The 24,660-nt window shown below is 38.0% G+C and overlaps 1 protein-coding gene across 2 annotated transcripts in view; it reads left to right on the top strand.

Moving 5' to 3' along the window:
- The window catches only part of RNF13 (ring finger protein 13), a 92,707-nt gene that overhangs the window by 43,044 nt on the left and 25,003 nt on the right, over positions 1–24,660 (top strand). The window contains exons 6-7 of one of the 2 annotated variants that reach the window (XM_036756345.1): positions 4,054–4,144; positions 24,041–24,146. In XM_036756345.1, the coding sequence (XP_036612240.1) occupies positions 4,054–4,144; positions 24,041–24,146 (197 nt within the window). The remainder of the gene's footprint in view (positions 1–4,053; positions 4,145–24,040; positions 24,147–24,660) is intronic. The other variant, XM_036756346.1, reaches the window with a different exon arrangement.

Here is a 24,660-nt window from a genome sequence, read left to right as displayed (position 1 = left end):
GTAAGGACCCAGTTGACATATCAGATTTATACTGATATAGCTCCAAAGCACATTTTTGTGATGCTTGATTACTTCCAGCTCTATTTAGAAGCACATGAATAGAAGTAAGGGAAGGTTGATGGTGAGAGTAATATGGGTTTGGGGTTTGGCAAGGCATGAGCAAAGGGACAGCTAGGTAGTGCAGATGGTAGAGTGCTGGACTTGGAGTCAGGAAAACTCATCTTCCTGAGTTCAAATCCAGCCTCAGGCACTAGCTGTGTGACTCTGGGCAAGTCACTTAACCCTGCTTACCTCAGTTTTCCCATCTGTAAAATGAGCTGGAGAAGGAAATGGCAAACCACTCCATCATCTTTGACAAGGAAATCCCAAATGGGGTCACGAAGAATCACACACAACTAAAAAATGACTGAAAGTCATGAGCCTTTTAATATGAAGGTTTTCTGGTAAAAATCATGAAAAGATTAGAGACTCTTTTATTAGATAATAGTAGATAGATGATTAGATAATAGTCAATCAATTAAGAAAATCTATGACAGAGGTGCTAATATCTTCAGTTTCTATTTCTCGATGCATGTTTAATTTACTTTCTTCTCTAATTATAGCAAGTAAAACTAGAATTGGATTTTCATTAGTAAGAGAATACTGGATTTTATGGCATGGCCAAAAGATATTACCATTTTAAAAGTTCAACTTCTTAAATTTAGTTCATCTCTGGATGACAATATTTAGAAAATATTTAAAAGCCAATAACTTCGGAAGGTCTAAAGGCATTTTTTGTTCCCAACATATTTAATTGTATGCAATTACTCAATAATCCCATGCCCTCTTTGTCTTTAATGACAGCCCTTCAACAGTTACACACTATAGCTCAATTCATACTCTAAATCAAATGGTTTTTGATAATATGATAGTATTCCAGTTTAGGAAAAATACTGTAGTTTTCCACACAAAACACTGCAGGATCTACATACCTACAAATCAATTACAATTACAAATTTCTCTTCATTTTAGACCTCTTCCTCTCTTGCTCCTTCCACCTTCTGGTTCTCACAGACACCAGATGACACGGCATCCCCAGCCATCCTTTAAATATTGATTGTACCTTATCTCCTAACTGTCGACCCAGTGATCCCAGAAAGGGAAGCAGAACACTCCTTTGTTCCCCCATTGCTCACCATCACTCAGAAACCTCTCCTCCAATGAGGTTCAACCTATCCAGCCATCATCCTGGAATGCACGTACGATATTGCTGTTACTGTGTACAATGTCCTTTTGGTTTTGCTTACTTCACTTTGCATCAGTTCACATAAATCTTCCCAAGTTTTTCTGAAAGCATGCTGGTTGTCATTTCTTATAGCACAGTAATATTCCACCACACTCACATACTACAACTTGTTCAGCCATTTCTCAATTGATTCCTTAATTTCCAATATTTTGGCACCACAAAAAGAGCTGGTATAAATATTTTTGTATACATGGGTCCCTTTCCCTTTTTTCCCCTTAAATCTCTTTGGGATACAGACCTAGTAGTGGTATTGCTGGGTCAGGAGGTATGCACGGTTTTATTGTCCTGTGGGCATAGTTGCAAATTGCTCTCCAGAATAGTTGGATCAGTTCCAGCTCCATCAACAGTGCTTTAGTTTCTCAATTTTCCCACATCCGTTCTGACATTTGTTGCTTATCTTTTCTGTCATGTTAGCCAATCTGATAAATATGAGGTGATACTTCTGAGTTGTTTTAATTTGTATTTCTTTAACCAATAGTGATTTAGAGCCTTTTTTGTATGATTATAGCTTTGATTTCTTTGAAAGCTGCCCGTTCATATCCTTGACCATTTATCAGTTCAGGAATGACTTTAATTCTTATAAATTTAACTCAGTTCTCTCTATATTTGTGAAATCACCACCCCCTTTTGCTTCCCAGAAATGTCTGGACCAAGTCATAGCTTCACCAATATTACATTAGTATGTCTGTTTTCCTGCACACTTGTTAACATTTATCATTTTGGGTTTTTGTCAACTTTGTCAATCAGATAGAGTTGCTTTAATTTGTATTTCTCTGGTTATTAGTCATTTAGACCATTTTATCACATGGCTATTGATAGCTTGAATTTCTTTCTTTTCATCTGGTCATATCCTTTGTCTATTTATTGGGGAATACTTTGCAAACTTTTAGGTGCTATGCTTATATTATTATTATTTCTCCCTTTTTAGGGACCAGCCTAAGGACTAAAACAGGCCTTATAATGACTTGCAGATCAAAGTATAGATTTCTTCCTAGGGTGGGAGTTTGATGAATCCTAGATCCTGTGACATTCTGGAAGCCACTGACTTCTAAGATACCTTGTAGAAATGTTTTTGTTTGTTTGTTTTCCCACCAAGGACAGGATGGGCTAACCTAGTAAGCCTTCAAATCTGCCCCTTCATATTGGCAGAGCCTCAAAGATAGTGAAATACCATCCTTCCCCCCCAAACCCTCCACATTTGGTCTGCAGACTAATGAAAAGAGCTTTTTAATTTTCTGTAAGTTTCCACAGTGAAAAAAACCTTTTGCATTAATTACATTATTACCATGTGACCTATAGCCAGGGACAGTCAGTTTTTCCTTGGCTTAGGAAATTGTATAAAAGACAGAAGTAACCTGTTATCAGTGGTTAGTAACCTACATAGATTAATACATATCAAAGAAGCATTTTTAAAAGATTTGGACTTCGGTTTGATGCCGTGATAGTTAAAAGCTCTGAAAAGCACTATTAATTGAGATAATTAAAAATTATTTTCTGAATTTTTCTCTATTGGTTACAGGAAGATATGTAGCAGAATCTTTTAAAATCTTAGGCTTATTATCTCTAAAAATGAATCTGCTCTTTCTCAAATGAGAAGTCTATTTAACAGGTCAAATAACAAGACTATATTAAATTATTGTACTGTTAACTCTTTATTATCTAATAATTGTTGGTACCAGTGGTGCAGATATTCCAAGTGATGGCTAATTAAAGTTATTTTTATTTTGTTCTAAGAATGTAAGTTTGTATTAACATTTAAATAGGCATTGTGTCTGAAGTTCTCGGAGCTCACAAAACTTCAAATTGAAAAAATATAGGACATTGTAAAGATCAGACTTAGATGATGCGTTAAGTTTGTCCACCAGTCTACTTGTCATGCCAGCCTAGGGATGTGTATGATTCATTCTCAGACTGTTACCATAAAACATTTTGAACTCAGTTTAGCTGTTCTCTTTAGCATTCTTTATCTGACTTAGAGTTTCCCTAAAAATGGGTAGTATTTTCATTTTTTAAAAAATGCCATTTTTTTGTAGCTGACCTAAGTGTGGAAAGAAAAAACAACATTTCCTGTTCTTTTCTGTCTCAATAGATAAGATTATCACATCAACTTTTCATACTTCAAGAGACCGGGATATTGCTGATCTAGTGAATTCCCTGCCTGATATAAGTGCTTTCTCCTCCATATCTTAGTAGATAAGCTTCCAGAGCTGCTGTAGTAAATGAACATTTGGCTCCCGGTGATGACTTTTCCCTGAATGACTGGTGGTCCCGGGTGACTTTTTTCCCTGAATGATGTCAGTGGTCCAGTGACAAAGCATTCAGTCTAAATGGAGAAAGTGAAGCCTCTCCAGCTTGGTGTAGAATCTGCCAGAATGTGTGCTTTGCTGGCATAGCCTTTAACAACAGCAATCACAGCTGCAGCATTTGTACAGCATGTTAGCTTTGCAGAGCACTTTATATATATTATATATTATCTCTTCAAGAGCTCAGAGCATTGTAACAGTGAGCTGTTAGAGAAGAACTTTAGTAGAGGATCATTTTTAAAAGTAAATAAATTTAAAAATTATCAAATCCATATTGTTCCTTCAGCCTCTTTTTGAAAATATAAAGATTTGCTGAGGCAAAACTTATAATGTCAAAAATCTACCTATAATTAATTAAGAGTTTAGAATTGCTTCTTAAAGTATTAATTATTATTATTAGGGCAATTGAATTGATTTAATTTATAAATAGACATATAAAGATATTTTCTTTTTTTTAAAATACAGTTGGTATTTTAAAGAAGATTGACATTCCTTCTGTCTTTATTGGTGAGGCATCAGCTAATTCACTTAAAGATGAATTCACATATGAAAAAGGGTAAGTAATTGGCAAAAATATTCCTTTAACATTCTTATTTATTCTATATTTGTATTGTTTATGGATTAATCAGATCTCATGCTGATCTTCCCATATTGTCCAACTTTTGCTATTTTATTTCCCATGTTTGGATTCAGTTGATAGGAGGAAAGGTGAAGGGAAAAGAGTGAAATTAAGATCATTTAATTGTGATATTTAGTATAGCAGAGAAAAGTTTGGTTGGTTGAGTAGTTTTGAAACTTGGAGCAAGATGGAAGGTTTTATTAGTAAATTATAATTAACAGCAACATGTCTGTGGAAAGAGAAATAAATTAGACAACTGAGTACTTGGGTTTGAATCTCAGCTCTGCTATTTGCTTTGTGTATGAACTTGGGCAGGTCATTTAACATTACTGAGATGTGATTTATGATCTGTGAAATTAGGGAGCTTGGATTAGGGGACCTGAAATCCTGTGTAATTTGTAAGAACTTTGCTTCAGAGTCTTTCAGCTCTGATTTTTCTCATTTTTTTTTTCTGAATCAGAGTCGAAAGGAACCTCAGAAGCTTTTGAGTTCAATTCTTACTTAACCTAGTAAATATAAAACATAATTTCAGTTTTAAGATTTTGTGATGTTGTTACCCAGACTAAACTTGTTCACATTATCATCAATAATTAATAGTTAATTCATACTCTAAATTTACATAGTACTACTGTTTCAAGTTACTTGTGGTATTGAGGTCCCTCTTTTCTTCACAGCATACTAATCAATCAGTTAGTCAAATAGCATTTAAACTTATTTGTAAGTATTGCTTATTTGTAAGTAAAATCTTAATAAAATAAGCATTTACTATGCGCCAGGCACTATGCTAAGAACTGGAAGATTACAAAGAAAGTAAAAAAAATTAACTCCCTGCCCTCAAGTAACTTACATTTGAATGGTGGAGACAACACACACACACACACACACACACATACACACACACACACACATACATATGCACACACATGATAAAAGGGTAATCTTAGAAGGCAAAACAGTAGTGGCTTGTGGGACTGAGAAAGACCTGCTATCGAAGTTATGGTTTCAGCTCAGTCTTTAAGGAAGTCAGCCTGAGACTCTGGGAGGCTAGATAACAGGAGAATACCAGGCAGTGGGGACATCCATGCACAAAGGTATGAAGAGAGGAGTGGCAAGCAGGCCAGGGAAGCTGTACTGGAGAGTGGGGGAGCAATGTGGTAGAAGACTGGCCAGGGCATGAAAAGCTTGAGTGCTGAGAAGGGGCATTAGCATCTCTGGCTCACAAGGGATACTGGGTGTAGAACCCTGGTCGCATGCTTCCCCTCCTGCCCTTGTGTAACTGTGGCAGATTCCAATGTTGATCATTTCACTAAAGTACAAACCATAATGCATCTTCCTGGCAAACTCCTTAAATTTGTAGTCTTCTGTGCTACCTTGCTTCTTAAAGAAACTTTTTTATGTAACCTGCCCTCTATCTGCCTGTCAGTGTAGAGAAACCTTGGTGATTGTCTCATAAGATAGTATGCATTCTACTGTCTCTTTTAGTCAAAAATGTACCTTAGCAAGAAGTTTATTAGCAAACAAAGAAAGAGGAACAGAATAAATGAATGAATCATTAGCTTTGTTGGCACTGATATTATCAAGCAGTCATAATATACTGAAATAAAGGAGTGCAGAATTCCTAATTTACTAAAATAACAATGAATTTAAAGCAGATATTAGGGTCTAGAGTGGCACCTTCCTCCTTCAAAGGCACTCTGTTCTGAAACAGTATCGAAACTCTAGGCTCTTCAGAGTTCAGAGGGATTTATGCCAAAAGTAGGGCCATTATTTATAGTGTGGGCCTCAGTAAGTCAGTCTGCTAGTGTTGATTGAGTCCCTTCTATTTGCCATGCACTGTGCTACACTCTTGGCATACAGTGAAAAGCAAAAGACTTTCTCTTTGCTTTTAAGGAGCTCCTGGTCTATAACGGCAGAGACAACATGCAAACATTTGTGTTCAAATATGATATATACAGGATTATTTGGAGATAATCAATAGAGGGAAGATACTAACATTAAGGGGGATTGGGAAAGGATTCTCAGAGAAGGTGGGACTTTGGCTGGTACTTGAAGGCATCCTAACAGGAAAGGCAGGAGATGAAGATGAGGAAGAAGAGAATTCCAAGTCTGGGGAATGTTCAATGAAAATGTAGAGTTGGTTTATGTACAAGAAAGACCAGACAGTCTAGTGTCACTTGATTGAAGAATATGTGGAGGAGAGTAAGGTAGAAGAAGACTGGAAAGGTAGGAGAGGGCCAGGTTATGAAGGGCTTTAGGGGCCAAACAGAATTTCATATCTGATCCTGGATGTGATAGGGAAGCCACTGATGTTTATCGAATAGAGGATGATGTGGTAGGAACTGTGATTTAGGAAAACTGATTTGATCTCTCAATGGAAGGTGGACTGGGGAGAGAATGAAAGTATTGCAGTAGTCTAAGCATGAGGTGATGGCAGGCACCAGGGTAGTTGCAATGTCGTAGGGAAAGAAGGTTATGAAGGTAGAGGCGACAGGACTTGACAGCTCATTGGATATGAAAGGGCTAGTGAGAGAGAGTGAGGAGTCAAGAACAGCACCTCGATTTTATATTTGGGTGACTGGACTGATGGTGCCTTTGAGAGTAATAGAGAAGTTAGGGATTGGGGATGGCTTGGGGGAAACAGTAATGAAAGCAGTTTTGGATATGTTGACTATATGGTGTCCACAGGACATCCAGTTTGAGATATTTAGTCGAAAGTTGGAGATGTGAGATTGGAGGTTAGAAAGAGGTTAGAGCCGGATAAGTACTTGGAATCATCATCATAGAAAAGACAATTGAATATGATAAGGTCACCAAGTGAAATATTACAGGGGGAAAAGACAAGTGGGTCTAGGACAGATCTTGGATGACCTGGATGGAGGTTTAGTAAAGGAGACTGGAGAAGGACCTATCAGCCAGATAGGAGAAGATCCAGCAGATGATAGTATCACAAAAACCTGGAGAGAAGAGAGTATAAATAAGAAGAGTGTAAGTGATCAACAGTGTCAGAAGTGGCAGAGAAAAGGCCATTAATTCTGGTGGTTAAAAAGCGTTGGTAATTTCGGAGAGTTGAATTACAAGGTCAGAGGGCAGACTTCAGAGATTTTAGAAGAGACTGAAAGGAAAGGAATTAAACATATTAACTGAGATGGCTTTCTCATGGAGTTTAACCACAACAAGGAGGAAAGATATGAGATGATAGCTAGCAGGTGTGGATGGATCAAGAGAGGTTTGTTTTTTTGAGGACTGGGGGGACACAAGGGCATATTTATAGGAGTAAGAAGATAAACAGAGAGAGATGATGATTAATGATCAGTAGGGATGATAGAAGGGGCAATCTTGTGGAGAAGATGGGAATGAATGAGATCATTTGTCCACGTAGAAGGCTTAGACTTGATCAAGAGAAGGACCAGTTCAAGTGGCAGAAGGGCTATGAGTGATGTGAGATAAAGGTGGCGTTAGGTGGAAAGAGGGAGCTCTGCAAATCACCTAGCTTTTTTCAGTGAAATGTGTGGCAGTTCTCAGCTAAGACAGTGAGTGGAGATGGAGCCACAGAAGGTTTGAAGAAGGATGAAAAAATTTGGGAAAGTCTCTGTGGTGAACAGGGTAGTGAATTAGTTAGAGAGGCATAAAAGGATTGCCTTGCATCAGTCAGAAGCCATTTGAGATTTGTAGTGGATGGCAGGCTGGAATAAGCATTTATTAAGCACCTAACATATCCCAGGCACTGTACTAAATGCTATTATAAATATTATCTTATTCGAGCCCCACAAGAACTCTTAGAGGCAAGTAGCTATTATTTATCTCAATTTTACAGTTGAGGCTAACAGAAGTTAAGTAACTTACCCAGGGTCACACAGCTAGTAAGCTGAAGCTAGATTTGAACTCAGATCTTCCTAACTCCAGGCCAAGTACTTTATCCACTGTGTCATCTAGCTGTCTTTAGTAGACCCAGTAAGCATGGTTTTGTAATTTTCTCTATCTTTGTTAAGTAGCATGTGAGTAGGGGGAAGATAGCAGATGGTGGGAGTAATACAAGGCTGGGGCTTGGCAGAGTCTTTGATAGGATAGTGGGAAAGGGATTTGAGAGAAGAGAGTGGTATGCCATTGAGCTGACTCACCAAAGAATCAAGTGAGGGAAAGGAAAGGAGTGTAGCCAGTGCCAAGGTTGTAACCTGGCTAAGAACTGAGGGATGGAGGGACTGTGAAGGCCAAACAGTGGGGTGAGGGGAGGTTGTAAGGCAGAGTGAGAGGTGGAATGATAGTGGATTGTGAACACACAAGGGAATTTCAGAGTTCATGAAGGTGGAAGTGTGGTGCGTTTGTGTGAGATGGCAAGGTCAAGGGATATGACACCTTTGTAGCTGTGGTAGGGGAGAGGAGTAGGAGAAATGAGTAGGTGAGGAGTTTGGAGGTGAGGGCATTTGAGAATGTATCATTATGTATGATTAAGTCCCCTAGAGTGAGGATAGAAGTTAGAGAAAAGAGAGACTAGAATCATCACTCATAGAGTGATGTCATGGAGCTCACTTGGTAACAGCTACCAGAATCTCAATTGGGTGATAAATATGAATTGAATGTACCCCAGAGAAACTTAGTGATGGAAGTCAAGGTAGAGGAAGTGGCACTGGGGAGCAAGGAATGTTTCACCCCCTAACTTCAACCAGTGAAGTGGTGGGGTGGGCAAGGTGTAGTATGAGTTAAAGGGAAAGGGAAGCCAGAGAAGCCATATTATGAGGAGGGAGTTGGGTTTCAGTGAGTTCAAGAAGATGGAAAGAACAGGAAAGAAAAAGGTTTAAGATGAAAACAAGTCTGTTTCCCATAGAGAAGGCATTCCAGATGGTCGCGCTTTAGAGTGGGATATTTGTGTGGTGAAAAGGGATAGGACAGTGGCTCAAGGTTTGTGTTGGGGGAGGGGCCAGACACTGTCATTCAGAGCAGTTCAGAAATATAGCCTGACTCTTCTCACTGTATGGTGGATTTTGCACTGCTCTTGTGGCAGGCACTTCAGAACTTTACTCAAAGGCCATTCACAGGAATCTTTGTTAGGTTTTCAGTGGAGTTGTAGTCTCAGATGCAGGCATCACTTCATCAATACAGAATGTAACCTATCCATTACTTTTCATCCTTGGCACTTTTCTCCATAGAGCTTTCACAGGGGACCTGCCTAGCTTCCCTGTGGTATTCCTTTAAGCTTTTGTATATTTTAGGGTTAATAGCAGTGGAGCACTTGGGATGTCTGTCCCTTTGTTACCTGTTTCTCTTACCACATGACCTTCCCTCCCCACAAACCCTTTTTAGGTTATATTTTAGGTTATATTTCATATTTCCTGGGTACTATTTTCTATATATTGATCACTGCTGAACACATGCCATAGCCTTCTTGTGCTTACTATTTATTTTTCCGTTCACAATGCAACTTTGATTCTTTATTGACTGTGGTTTTTAAGATTCACAGCCATACAGCCCTAGTGGGAGAACATTTGTGTTTTTTTAAACAGTCTTTGTAATAGGGAGAAACTTGTGATCATTAAAACAGTGCACAGTTTCCAAATGCAATTCAGCCAGTTCTCTTCCTCTCATTCATTTCTGGGACCAATTCACTGTCAGCAATACCTAACCTAGATTTATCTATTGATACATAAACTCAATGGAATGGCCATCAGCCACATGCCTCAGTCTGGACAGTAGGTATTTTTCCATCCTTTTGGGTTTTCCTCTACAAATTGTTATACTGCTCTATTTAGAATAGTTTTAGGCTCCTTTGAAAAGACTCTTTAGTGTTGTAGGGCTTCATGCAGTTGGTGTAACAATAGCAGTTTGCTCCTACACACAGGAGTATTTGTTCCATTTGGACCTTGTGTAGAACATCTGCTATGATAGTAGCAAATGCCTCTGATTAAAATTAGAGAGTCATGGGGGCAGAGCCAAGGTAGCGTCTGGAAAGCAGGGACTTGAGTGAACGGTCCCCCAGCTTCCTCCAAACACCAAAGACCAGAACCGAATAGAAAATTTGACTTTCAAACACAAGAATCAAGAGAAGCATGAAAAGGTAAACAAGAAAGAAAATCATAAGGGACTTACAAAAGTTGAACTGTTTTGTTTACATTCCTACACGGAAAGATGATGTGTTATATAATTCATGACACCTCAGTATTAGGGTAGTTGAAGGGAGTATACATACATACATATATACATATACACACACACACACACACACACACACAGAGGGCACAGGGTGAGTTGAATATGAAGGGATGATATCTAAAAAAATAAAATAAAATTAAGGGGTGAGAGAGGAATATATTGAGAGAGGGAGAAAGGGAGAGATAGAATGGGGTAAATTATCTCACATAAAAGTGGCAAGAAAAAGCAGTTCAACTCAACTGGGCATCTTACCCCACATGAAAGTAGGGGGAAGGGGATAAAAAAGGGGGACAATAGAAGGCAGGGCAGATAGGGGGAGGAGGTAATCGAAAGCGAACACTTTTGAAAAGGGACAGGGTCAAGGGAGAAAATTGAATAAAGGGGGACAGGATAGCAGGGAGGGAAATATGGCTAGTCTTTTACAACATGACTATTTATGGGAGTGTTTTGCATAATGATACATGTGTGACCTGTGTTGAATTGCTTGTTTTCTTAGGGAGAGTGGGTGGGGAGGGAGGAGGGGAGAGAATTTGGAACTCTAAGTTTTAAAAGCAGATGCTCAAAAAAAAAGGAAAAGGTTGTTTTTGCATGCAACGGGAAAATAAGATATACAGGCCATTGGGCACAGAAATCTATCTTGCCCTACCAGAAAGTAAGGGGAAAAGGGATGGGGGAGGCAAGGGAAGGGGGGTGACAAAAGGGAGCGCTGACTGGGGAATGGGGCAACCAGAATATATGCCATCTTGGAGTGGGGGGAGGGTAGAAATGGGGAGAAAATTTGTAACTCAAAATCTTGTGGAAATCAATGCCGAAAGCTAAACAACATCAATTAAAAAAAAAAAGAAAAAAGTAAAAATGAGAATGAGAAAGCTCTCACTGATTCCTACAGCCCTCTAATCAGGAGTGGTATATATGTTGGCTGGCTTTACTTATCCAAGGAACTGAATTCCTAAGGTGATTAATAATAACTCACATTCATTTCTCCTTCCTCATCTCTGACTCTTGGATTTCCTGGCTTCTTTCAAGTCTCAGCAATAGTCCCGCTGTCTGCTAGATGATGTTCTCGGTCCTCTTTAATCTTGGTACCTTCCCTCTGAGACTGTGTTCAATTTATCTGGCATATCCTTCCTGTATGTGTGTTGTTTGCACAAGGGGTTTGCTTGTCTCCTCCATTAGACTGTGAGCTCCTCAGGAGTGGAGTGGGTTTTTGTTTGTTTGTTTTGCCTTTTTTTTTATCCTCAGAGATTATCATGGGCACATAATAGGTGCTTAATAAATGCTTCCTGACTTGAAAAAAAATTAGAGAGTCATTGAACAAAGTTACTTCTTTGGTTATGTTCTTTGTTAAGGAATTTTCTATGATTTTAATCAGAGACATTAGTAGGAATTCTGGTACCTAGGACAAATATTTTTGAGCTTCAGAAAATGAGGTGAATTTCTAATTTGTGATCAGTACTATGCATGATTGAGAAAGATTAAAGCAAAAGATCATGAGTGTTGAAGGTGATAAAGGGCTGAGAGGTCATAGTGTTTTAGGGGAACAATGGGCCAGGAGTAGAGAAAAAGAGAAGGTAAGTACTAAATGTATTTGGGAAGGAAAAGTATGAACTGGAAGTCCATAGATGATAACAACAGGGATCAGACTCTTAACAAATGCTTTTGATTTGTTGGTTGATACATTTTAAACTATCATAAACTTTCTCCCCTCGCTCCTACATTCCTTCTCCTCTCAGTCCCATAATTCCTTTAGCCTCAGACTTTCCTTCAGTCAAAGACACAAAATTACCCCCTCCTTTTCTACCACCTTTATAGTTGTATGACACACTGCCTTGAACTAAGTTTGTTAGTTGGAATAGGGATAGTTTGCTAAAGAAGACTGGAGTCTTGATCTTTAAGGAGAAATGCCTTTCTTAATAGTAAAGTTTAAATTAAGTCCTACTCTGAGGCAGGAGAGTAGGCCTAATGAATTCCAGAGGACTTGTTTAGCTAGGAATTCTAGAATTTTTATTCAGATATTCCTTCTAATCATCACCAGGCTCATGCTAGAAACTCTCCCTGAGAAAAATCAGAGTACTCAGAATCACCTTCAAGGAATTGGAGTAGGCCTTAACTGCAAGGGCGAAGGATGGTTAATTTGTCTGCTGTACATGATGAAATTTTTGCCTAAAGTAACTCACAAAGACCATTTCCTCATTAGTTCCCTCTCCTTTTAAAAGGTGACATAATTATTAAAATCAGTTTAAAAAAGTACTAGTTGCTCTGCTTTAGACAGATAAAGAGCTTTAGAAGATGATTTAGATAATTGAAGTTGCTCATCTCTTATTCAACACTTGTGGAAAAGGGGCCTGATATCTCCACAACTGCCAGCCATGGTTGCTGCAGCCCTGCTTGCTCAGCAGCTGCAGCTCCCAAAGACCTAGAAAAATAAAGTTCTTGCTACCAATGTTTTTGGTACTATCAAATTGTTCAATATCAGAAGTGGAAAGGGTTTTTATCTGTGGAAATATTGTTAAAGAAGATGTTACCATCTACTTTGCAACTATGCCCAAAGTACCTTCTTCTTTTCCATCTGATTTGCAGGTGAGGGCTTCTGTGTGTTATCTCTCCCTATCAGAGTGTGTGGTCTTTTGAGAGTAGGGATTGTCTGGCTTTTCTGCTTGTATTCCCAGCACTTGGCACATTGCCTTGCGAGTAGTCAGTATATGGTCTGCTTTTTCATTCCTTCCTTTATCTAAGGTGTTGGAGAGAGGTTGCAGTCAGTCAGTGAGAGATCTTGTCAACAAAATGACATATCACTGAAGTAATGAAATAATTACTAAGCCTAATAAATACAGCATGGGCTATTCATTTACATAGGCATAGTTTTCTGTTCCATAATTTTCCATTCTGAGCACAAATTTAATCATGTTTCAGTAGGAAAAAATGGAGAAAGCTAACACCAAGTTAAATCAAAGGAGATATCGATGGACTCTCAAACTGAAATTACACCCATTCCCGAGAATGTTTAATGATCATTTGTGCAAGCACTTAGCATGGGCTCCATTCTACATTCTGTAACAATTAGTAGTTAGTGTTAGTCACTTCTTTGTCAGTATTAGTTTATATCCTGTTAATGGCAGGATGATGTTCTTTAAGATGCTTTACAATGTAAAAAACCTGCTGGCACATATATGATCATTCATCCAAAAGTTATTTTTAATTGATCATCTCTTAAATACAGGGCCCTGCTCCTTCTTAAAATCCAGGAGGAAAGATGAAAGCACAAATATAACAAAAGAGACAATGCAGCCTGTTATAAGTACCTCACAAGGACATAAGTTTGAGGCTAGCATAATTTTATTTTATTTTTCAATTAAAAAGCATTTTCTCTCCATTGTTCATTCATTCATTTACCACTGTCATGGAGGAGTTTCCATGCAGGATACTAGTCAAGGAGGCATTCTGTATAGATGGTAAAGTCCCTCCATGTGATGCTGTTTGGGGATAGCATTGCGCTAATTGTTTCAAGCCCCATAACATTGCAAAACCTGCTAAGTGAGATCCATAATCACTCAAAAGAGTTTTACCTATTTACTGATATCCATAATCACTGAAAAAAGTTTAACTTGTCTACAGAGAAAAAAATGAAGGGAACAAAGAATGCATGTTGTTCAGTCTGAGGGTCTTTGGACAAGCCTATAAGGTTATCCAGATAATTAGGTAGATGAATGGATAAAATTTTGGACAGAGACTGCCAATGAACAATGAGTTAGACCCAGAATGAAGCAGAGGAGAGGCTGCTGGATTGCTTTTGGGAATTTACAAAGTTCTTTTAAGATCACTAGACACCAAATAGAATGGACATTTACATATATAAAAAAACAGAGAAAGAGAATTGTTCATGTAACAATAGATCTCTTTTACTTACCTGCTTGCTTTTCTTTTACATATATAAGAAGATCAGCTTGTTGCTTTCAAAATTGTCCTGCTTGTCTGGACTCCTTTCTGGCCCATTCTTTTTTCATGGTGGGGGCTGGGAGGGAAGAGAGGGAGAGAGAGACATAGAGAGATAGGCCTTGGTGTACAGGCCTTTGAGTGTTATCTCTGGGTCAGAGGGCAGTTAATGACTTCTTGATCTTAGTTCTAAGTTGCTTTCTTGGAGTGACTGGACCAATTCACAGTGCCACTGTGCATTAGTGTGCTTTTTTTCTCACAGCCTCTGTGGTTAATGTTTTTAATAGAACATTCTTTCAGTGTTGTTGTATGGTTAAGAGTTATGGAGCCTACAGTTTCTGAAAAATTTTAATTGAGGTCCATCCAGTAGAGCATTTCATGATGAATTTGTAAAGGCTGCAACACATTAGAAGAAAAGAATTATGAAGGAGAAGCTATGTAAAGGATAACATTTTTAAAAAGGAAAAGGAAAAAAAATTGGCTGATTACCTGGTAAGAACTAGGAATAGTCAATGATCCATTTATATCCTCATAATGTCAAGAGAAAGTAAGGGAGACCCCCAGGAACGGGTCATTAGGCAGACCCCCTGGGGCAAACTTAAGCAGGGAATGGATAACATTTTTACAGGATGGACAGGCATGAATGGATTTCATTTGGCATTGTTGGAGGCAGTAGGTACATTGATGAGATCACAGGTCCATTTTTGTATTTAAGTATGAAATTGGGTAGCCCTTTTAACACAATTACTATATTTTTTTCTGTCTATGCTATTCCCTATAATTATTGTATAACTTTAGGTACCAGCTAGAGACACAAAACACTAAACTAGCTTTTTGTGTAGCACTTTGTAGTTTATGAAACACTTTCCTTCTAGCCATCTAAGAATGAAATATTTTGGGGGCTGTGGTGGTCGATCCACTGCTCATTCTCCTCTTTTTTTCTATTTCATTCCATACCTTATTATTTAATATTTGTTTAGTTTTCAGCATTGATTTCTACAAGATTTTGAGTTACAAATTTTCTCCCCATTTCTACCCTCTCCCCACTCCAAGGTGGCATATATTCTGATTGCCCTGTTCCCCAGTCAGCCCTCCTTTCTGTCACCCCACTCCCCTTCCCCCCCATCCCTTTTCCCCTTACTTTCTTGTAGGGCAAGATAGATTTAAATGCCCCATTGCCTGTATATCTTATTTCTCAGTTACATGCAAAAACAACCTTTTTTTTTTTGAGCCTCTGATTTTAAAACTTAGAGTTCCAAATTCTCTCCCCTCCTCCCTCCCCACCCACTCTCCCTAAGAAAACAAGCAATTCAACACAGGTCACACATGTATCATTATGCAAAACACTCCCATAGTCATGTTGTAAAAGACTAGCTATATTTCCCTCCCTCCTATCCTGTCCCCCTTTATTCAATTTTCTCCCTTGACCCTGTCCCTTTTCAAAAGTGTTCGCTTTCGATTACCTCCTCCCCCTATCTGCCCTGCCTTCTATTGTCCCCCTTTTTTATCCCCTTCCCCCTACTTTCATGTGGGGTAAGATGCCCAGTTGAGTTGAACTGCTTTTTCTTGCCACTTTTATGTGAGATAATTTACCCCATTCTATCTCTCCCTTTCTCCCTCTTTTAATATATTCCTCTCTCACCCCTTAATTTTATTTTATTTTTTTAGATATCATCCCTTCATATTCAACTCACCCTGTGCCCTCTGTGTGTGTGTATATATATGTATATATGTATGTATGTATACTCCCTTCAACTACCCTAATACTGAGAAAGGTCTCATGAATTACACACATCATCTTTCCGTGTAGGAATGTAAACAAAACAGTTCAACTTTTGTAAGTCCCTTATGATTTTCTTTCTTGTTTACCTTTTCATGCTTCTCTTGATTCTTGTGTTTGAAAGTCAAATTTTCTATTCGGTTCTGGTCTTTTCACTGAGAAAGCTTGAAAGTCATCTATTTTATTGAAAATCCATATTTTGCCTTGAAGCATGATATTCAGTTTTGCTGGGTAGGTGATTCTTGGTTTTAATCCTAGCTCCATTGACCTCTGGAATATCATATTCCAAGCCCTTCAATCCCTTAATGTTGAAGCTGCTAGATCTTGTGTTATCCTGATTGTATTTCCACAATACTCAGACTGTTTCTTTCTGGCTGCTTGCAGTATTTTCTCCTTGACCTGGGAATTCTGGAATTTGGCAACAATATTCCTAGGAGTTTTCTTTTTGGGATCTCTTTCAAGAGGTGATCAGTGGATTCTTTCAATTTCTATTTTACCCTGTGGCTCTAGAATATCAGGACAGTTCTCCTTGATAATTTCTTGAAAGATGATTATCTAGGCTCTTTTTTTGATCATGGCTTTCAGGTAGTCCAATAATTTTTAAATTTTCTCTCCTGGATCTATTTTCCAGGTCAGTGGTTTTTCCAATGAGGTATTTCACACTGTCTTCTACTTTTTCATTCCTTTGGTTCTGTTTTATAATATCTTGATTTCTCATCAAATCACTAGCTTCCACTTGCTCCAATCTAATTTTTAAGGTAGTATTTTCTTCAGTGGTCTTTTGGACCTCCTTTTCCATAGGCTAATTCTGCCTTTCAAGGCATTCTTCTCTTCATTGGCTTTTTGGAGCTCTTTTGCCATTTGAGTTAGTCTATTTTTTAAGGTGTTATTTTCTTCAGTATTTTTTTGGGTCTCCTTTAGCAAGTCATTGAGTTGTTTTTCATGATTTTCTTGCATCACTTTCATTTCTCTTCCCAATTTTTCCTCTACTTACTTGCTTTTCCAAACTGTTTTTGAGCTCTTCCATAACCTGAGGCCAATTCATATTTTTCTTGGAGGCTTTTGATGTAGGCTCTTTGAATTTGTTGACTTCTGACTGTATGTTTTGATATTCTTTGTCAACAAAAAAGATTCCAGAGTCTGAATCTGAATCTGAGTCCGTTTTTGCTGCCTGTTCATGTTCTCAGCCAACTACTTGACCCTTGACCTTTTTGTCAGCATATGACTGCTTGTAGAGTAGAGAGTACTTTGGAACAATATATACTATTTACCCCTGGAGAATGTACCTATTGTTACTGTGACTTTCTGGCATGGTTTTCTAAGTTTTAATTGTGATATGAACTAGCCTTGAAGAATAGAAAAATCCCTATGTGTGACTTGGAATTGTTCTCAGTATCTGGTTATTATAGAATATTTGTAGGTTAAAAATTGTATTCTTTTATAGATAAGGAAATTAGGATAGCATAAAACTATTTTTGATGGCTAAAAATTGCTTACTTTTAAACAGTGGCATTTTTTAAATACTGACTAAACATAAAATTATTAAGCAAATTAGATTGAAACAGTTTGAAAAAGTAGAATAAAAATACACTTGTTTTTCTTAAGGAGGATTCCCTTTGCTGGTTATTTCTACATGCCTGATTTATTTAACAGAACAAATGTTAAGAAGCAAGGTGGCCAGAATGAAGTTGAAGAGGAGGAGGAGGAGGAGCAAGATAGCTAGTAAACATTATATATAGCACTTTAAGATAAAGTGTGTTATTTGTCTTATTTGACCTCACAGTAATCCTCTGAGGTAGGTGACTACAGCTTTATTATGAAACAAGTACAAATTCAGAAAATATTGTAAAAAATTATATATTTTAAAGTATTCCTCTTTTTGCCATTTTTGGGACAAGGCTTAAACGAGGTAATATTCTATGGAGTTGTGTGCATACTACAGTTTTTGGTGGAGTTTGGCAGAATAGGCAAGGAATGACATTTTATATATGAAGAGTGAATAAATACTTAAAATTAATAATCTTCTTGATGTTGCCCTGTGCTCCAAATGAAATATGATTTCTCCTTAGCTCAGGAATGTCCAAAATGCGGCTGCGGGCCTCATGTGGCCCGCAGTGTGATTTATGGGACCTGCCTATGAGCATAGAAATTTACATAAATGCTTTAGTAAATGAAGCTGAGCTACCACAGAGCTGTCACTGAAATGGCAAATCAAAATGTATTGTCCATTGTTTCAATAAAAACCTAAGATTGAACAGCCCTCCCTTAGCTAATAATCTGAAAAGACAAATTAGCCTATGTGGAGGAAAACTAGTTCCCCACCCTGGCCTAGTAATTTCCTATATGGTCCTTCATCTTAGCTAATCCTTCTATTAACTTTTTTTTCCCTAAAGTTTTCAGCAATGTTTTATTTGCCAAATCTGGTGGGTTTTTCTTTTTAGTCTTTATTCATTTTGATCTCTTTGCCGCATTTGATAATGTTGACTACTCTCTCATCTCTAGATTTTTAGGATACTTCTCCTAGCTTTCCTGTCTGACTCAATACTTGCTGTGTCATCTCTGCCCTGGGACTTTCTCTTTTCTTTCCCTGTCTTATCATTGACTCCATCAACCACCTTGGATTTAATTTTCACCTTTACATATTCCAGATCTGTACGTCCAGCTTTAGTCTCTTTCTTGAGTTTCAGTCTAGCATTAACAGCTACCTATTGTACATTTCAAGCTGGTTATCCTTGAGGCCTCAACATGTCCAAATCAGAACTCATTATCTCCCTCCCTCCCTCCATTCTCCCAGACTTCTTTTCTTTTCTTGAAAGCACTATCATTTTTCCAGGTTCTCGCTTTGATAATCTTGGCATTATCCTCAGTTCCTCCTTTATCCCACATAACTATTCAGTTATTACATTTTGCTATTTCTACTTACACATCTTTTGAATCTGACTCCTGTGTTTAAGGCCCTTATCACCTCTCACCTAGATTATTGCAGCAGCCTCCTAATTTGACTTCCTGCCTTAAGTCTCCATCCACTTCCATACTTCTGTCAAAATGATTATCCTTAAGCACAGATCTGACCATATCCCTCCTACTCAGTAAGCGCTAGTGGTTTTCTATTGCCTCTAGAATCATATATAAACCCTTTTGTTTAAGTTTTAAAGCCACTCATGACTTTGTACCACACCATCTTTTCTAACCTGGACATTACTACCCGTCTTTTACTTTGTACAACACTTCATCTTCCAATTCTTTGCATTAGCTGACTTCCATGCCTCAACTGCTTTCCTTCCTCACTTTGACCTCATACAATCCCCCCTTTCCTTTAAGATACATCTTAGATACCACTTTCTTTTCTGATCCCTTTAACTGCTAGTGTTCGTTCTCTCAAGGAGTTTTATATTTAATTATTTTGCATTTATATTTATTCTTTATACATCCTCATATATATCCTTGTTGTCTCTGTTGAAATAGAAGCACCATGCAGGTAAGGATTATTTCTTTAATTATATTTGTATCCCCAGTGCCTAGCATAGAGGCCAGCACATATTAGGCTCTTAATAAACACCTGTTGATTGATTTTTGCAATAGTTGTCCTATAGGTGTGTCAAATTTAACATGTCTAAAATGGAACTTAATATCATTAACCCCCAAACCCACCCCTTTCCCAAGTCTTTCTGTTTCCATCAGGGTTATCACTAGTCTTCTCATTGCCTAGGTTTGATACCTCCATGTTATCTTTGACTTCTCTCTCACCCCACATATCCAGATCTCTTTTCCTCACTAACAACACTGTAGTTCAGGTCCTCTTTCCCTCTTGCTTGGACTATTATAATAGCTTTCCTTTCTTTAAAAATTTAATTTATTTTCAGTTTTCAACATTCATTTCCCATAAGTTTTAAATTTTCTCACCCTTCCTCCCCAAGATGGCATGCAATCCTATATGGGCTCTACACATACATTCCTATTAAACACATTTTCACATTAGTCATATTGCATAGAAGGATTATAATGAATGGGAGAAATCATGAGAAAGAAAACAAAACAAAAGAGAAAAGAGTCTGCTTCACTCTACATTCTGACTCCATAGTTCTTTCTCTTGAAATGGATGGCATTTTGGAAAAGTTTTAGGTCCTTGAATTGCTGAGAAGGGCTAAGTCTATCAAAATCAGTCCTTGAGCACTGTGGCTGTTACTGTGTACAATGTTCTCCTGGTTCTGCTCACTTCACTTAGCATCAGTTCCTATAAGTCTTTCCAGGTTTTCCCAAAGTCTGCCTGCTCATCATTTCTTATGGCACAAGAGTATTCCATTACATTCATATACCACAACTTGTTCAGCCATTCTTCAATTGATGGGCATCCCCTCTATTTCTACTTCTTGGCCACCACAAAAAGAGCTGTTATAAATATTTTTGTACATGTGGGACCTTTTCCCGTTTTTATCATCTCTTTGGGATACAGCCCTAGAAGTGCTATTGCTGAGTCAAAGGGTATGCACATTTTTATAGCCCTTTGGGCATAGTTCCAAATTACTCTCCAGAATGGTTGGATCAGCTCACAGCTCCACCAACAATGAATTAGTGTTCCAACTTTCCTGCATCTTCTCCAGCATTTATGGATTTCCTGTTTTGTCAGGTTAGCCAATCTGGTAGGTATAATGTAGTACCTCAGAGTTGTTTTGATTTGCATCTCTAATCAATAGCGATTTAGAGCATTTTTTATATGACTATAGATAGCTTTAGTTTCTTCCTCTGAAAACTGCCTGTTCATATCCTTTGACTATTTATCAATTGGGGAATGACTTGTATTCTTATAGATTTGACATATTACAATAGCTTTCCAATTGGTCTCCCTGCCTCAAGTGTTTTTCCTCTCCAGTTCATCCTTAATAGAGCAGTCAAAGTGATATTTGTAAAATTCCTATTTCCTCTAGGATCAAATATAAATAGCTCTATTTGGCTTTTAAAGCCCATTACATCCTGTCGTCAACCTATCTTTCCATCCTCATTCCTACATCTTGTAGTCTAGACAAACTGACTTTCTTTCTATTCCTCCTGCTTAGCCCTCTGATCTCTCTTTGGGGTGCCTATTTGTGCTGTCTCTCCCAAATGTTCTCCACTTCACAGAATACTTCACACACTTCAAGACATAACTTAAGTACCACATCTTTTCCACCTAGCCTTTCTTGATCACCCCCTCTCTTTTACACTTATCCCCAAACTATTAGTCCTTCTCTTTCTAACAAAAAGTAAAAAGTAGTTACAAAGTATTGAATTTGTTGGTTTTTTCCTGTTTTTTTTTTTCTGTACATAATATATTTACATATTGTTTCCCTTGACATACTATAAGTTCCTTATGAATAGGAATTGTTTAACTTTTATTTATATCTCCATCAGCTAGCACAGTGAGTGGTAAATACACACACACACACACACACACACACACACACACACTTAAATGCTTGTGGATGATTGATTGATTACATATTCTTAAGTAGCTATTAGTATAGGCAAGAAGCATTAATTACGTGTTAAAATAGATTAGGGAATCATTACTCTCCTCCCAGTCAATTTCACCAGTAGGTAATAACAATGATACTTATGGCATTTTAAAGTTGTAAAGAACTTTAAATACTTTACTTCATTGATCCTTACAATATCTCTTTGAGGCAATTACTGTAAATTCATTCACTTTATATCTTACTGTTCTTTTTCAAATGTAATGAAGAAGTCTGTAGGACAGGAGTTCTTAACCTGGGAGCTTTAGAGAGATTTCAGGGGCCTATTAACTTGCATAAGAAAAAAATTACATCTTTAGTTTCAATAACCTTTGATTTCCTTTGTAATCTCATATAGTCAGTCAGGTGATTAGAGTTTATTAAGGACCTACTGTATGCTAGGCACTCTGATAAACATTGGGATACTAAGAAAGGCAAAAAACACAGCTCCTGCACACAAGGAGTTCACAGTCTAATGTGAGAAATAACATGCAAACAACTATATACAAAAAAGATCGACAATGAATAAATTGTGTGTTGTTTCAGAGAGGAGGCACTAAGATTAAAGAGGACTGGGAAGGGCTTCTTGCAGAAGAAAAGCTCTAGGTGAGACTTGAAGGAAGCCAGGAGGTGGTGATGAGGAGGCAGGGAGTTGCAGGCATGGGAAACGGCCCATGACAACTCTTGGAGTTAAAAGGTGATGTTTTGTGTTTGAGAAAAGCAAGGAGGCCAGTGATACTAGGGGGCAGAATATATGAAAGGGAGTGTGTTATGGAAGGCTAGAAAGGTAGGAAGAAGGGCCAGGTTATGACAGGCTTTAAAAACCAAACAGGATTTTATATTTGATCCTGAATGTGATAGGGAGCCATTGAAGTTTATTAATAGGGGTTTGACATGGTCAAACCTGGACCCTGTGATTTAGGAGGATTAAATCAATAGTCGAGTGGAGAATGATTTTGAGTGGGAAAAGATGTGAAGGAGACCAACCAGCAAACTACTGCAGTAACCCAGATATGAGGTGAAGAGGGCATCTACCAGAATGGTAGTCCCATAGGAGAAAAGGGGGCTTATGCAAGAGGTGTTACAGAGGTAGAAACGGCAAGATTTGACAACTCATTGGTTGTGGAAGGGGGTAAAAGAATGTGAGTGGGGCAGCTAGATGGCTCAGTGGGTAGAGCCCTGGGCCTGGAATCAAGAAGACCTGAGTTCACATCCAGCCTCAGACACTAATTAGCTGTGTGGCCCTGGGCAAGTCACTTAACTTCCATTTGCCTTAATCCACTGTAGAAGGAAATGGCAAACAACTCCAATATCCATGCCAAGAAAACCCCATGGACAGTATGGTCCATGGGCTCACAAAGAGTTGGACTTGAATGAATGACTGGAAAACAACATGAACAAAAGAGTGTGAGGATGACACCTAGAGGTTTTGATTCTGAGTAGCTGAGAAGTTGGTGGCACTCTCTTCAGAAAGAAGAGGGTTTTTGGTAGAAAGATAATGAGTTCAGTTCTGGACATGTCGAATTTTAATTTATACTTTTAAAAACATAAGCTGCACCAAAGAGGTCCACGAAACAAAAAGCCTAAGAAGCTCAGTTTTAGGGGAGGCCTTTTCAGTCATTGTCTTGGGTCCGTAAAGTCTCACTGCCGTTCACCTACACCTGGCAATAGGCTTCCTTCTTGTTTAAGTCCTGTATTAGTAAATAGCTAATCTGCTTACCATCGTATAGATTACTCCTAATTTGATTTCCTGTTTCATTGACGATGGTTCTATTTGTTTTTCACACACACATGAGCACACACACCCTAAAGGGCCATATGTGTATCATTAATAGCATTTTTACTCCAGTTCTTCAGAGATATATGTTTCGCTGATATGCTTATTCTATCTATCAATACAGACCATGTCCATGAATTGAATCTCAAAAACCAATCATATGGTGGTTAACTTTCTGGTAATGGGCCTTCCTGTGCATAGACTGCTAAACTCACATGACAAAGATTCGATTGTCAGGTTCATGCTGTAATAAGCCTTTCCTTCCTGAAAGGATCCTTCACAGCTTGTACTCTGTGGGCATAACCTCTTGAGAATCCAGAAATACCTCCAAGGTTTATGTATTACATAGTATTAGTATATAAGAGACTTAAGAGTTTAGTGGAAGTTAATGGAACAGAGTGAATTTTTGTTGTCCAGAAGCACACATTTTCATTTAATTGGTTTGGTTTTCTCATGAAAATGAAATTTTTTAACATTTGACACTTTATTAAAATACTTTCCATAGGTTATTCCATTGGAGGCTCAAAACATTAATAAATGAAGAAACCGAATTTCAAGGAGGTAAAGGTGCCTGTGTGTGGTTACCACTGGCTGAAAAGTGTCAGAGGCAAAATCGGAGTCTGAGACTTGTCTGACTGCATTAGGGATTTACAAAATATGATTTGACAAATACTGATGCTTTGCAAATGTTGTTTTGTGTTTTTCCTCAGAGGCCATATTGTTTTGGTTCCAGAGTTTAGCCTTCCTCTAGAATACTACCTAATACCATTCCTCATCATAGTGGGCATATGTCTCATCTTAATTGTCATCTTCATGGTAGGTAATTTTAAATACTTTTAAAAAATAGATCAAGGATTAGGAAAAAAGCAGCATGACACATTTTTTTCCCTATAAGAATAACATGCCTAATAATGTTGACCTTATAAAATGTTTCTGTAATACACACTTAATGTAATCTGAATTAATCAACCAGTCAGTAAACAACTAGGTAGTTGGTGAAAAAGGACTGGAACATTAGAGAAATGAGGGCTGCATAGATAGATGTGATAGTCACCTACTTAGTAGAAATTACTTTTGAGCCCCTTCTGCGAGCTGATGAGGTCACTGAGTGAGAGTGTAGTGAGAAAAGCAGGCCCAAGACAGAGCCTTGGTATATATGTAGTTGATGGAGTTGATGTGACCGGTGGTCCAGTAAGAGATATTGTAAAGGAGCAGTAGGAGCACTCATCCTGGTAGCACAAGAATCAACAGAGAGCAATGTTTTAAAAACCTGGAGAGGAGAGAATCCATCAGTATGGAGTGCTCTGGAATTCTCTGAGAGGAGAGAAAA

The sequence above is a fragment of the Trichosurus vulpecula genome, chromosome 4 (genome assembly GCF_011100635.1).
Source record: "Trichosurus vulpecula isolate mTriVul1 chromosome 4, mTriVul1.pri, whole genome shotgun sequence".
Taxonomy (NCBI): domain Eukaryota; kingdom Metazoa; phylum Chordata; class Mammalia; order Diprotodontia; family Phalangeridae; genus Trichosurus; species Trichosurus vulpecula.
The sequence above is the reverse complement of the archived record's forward strand: the minus strand, read 5'-3'. Positions and strand labels throughout refer to the sequence as shown.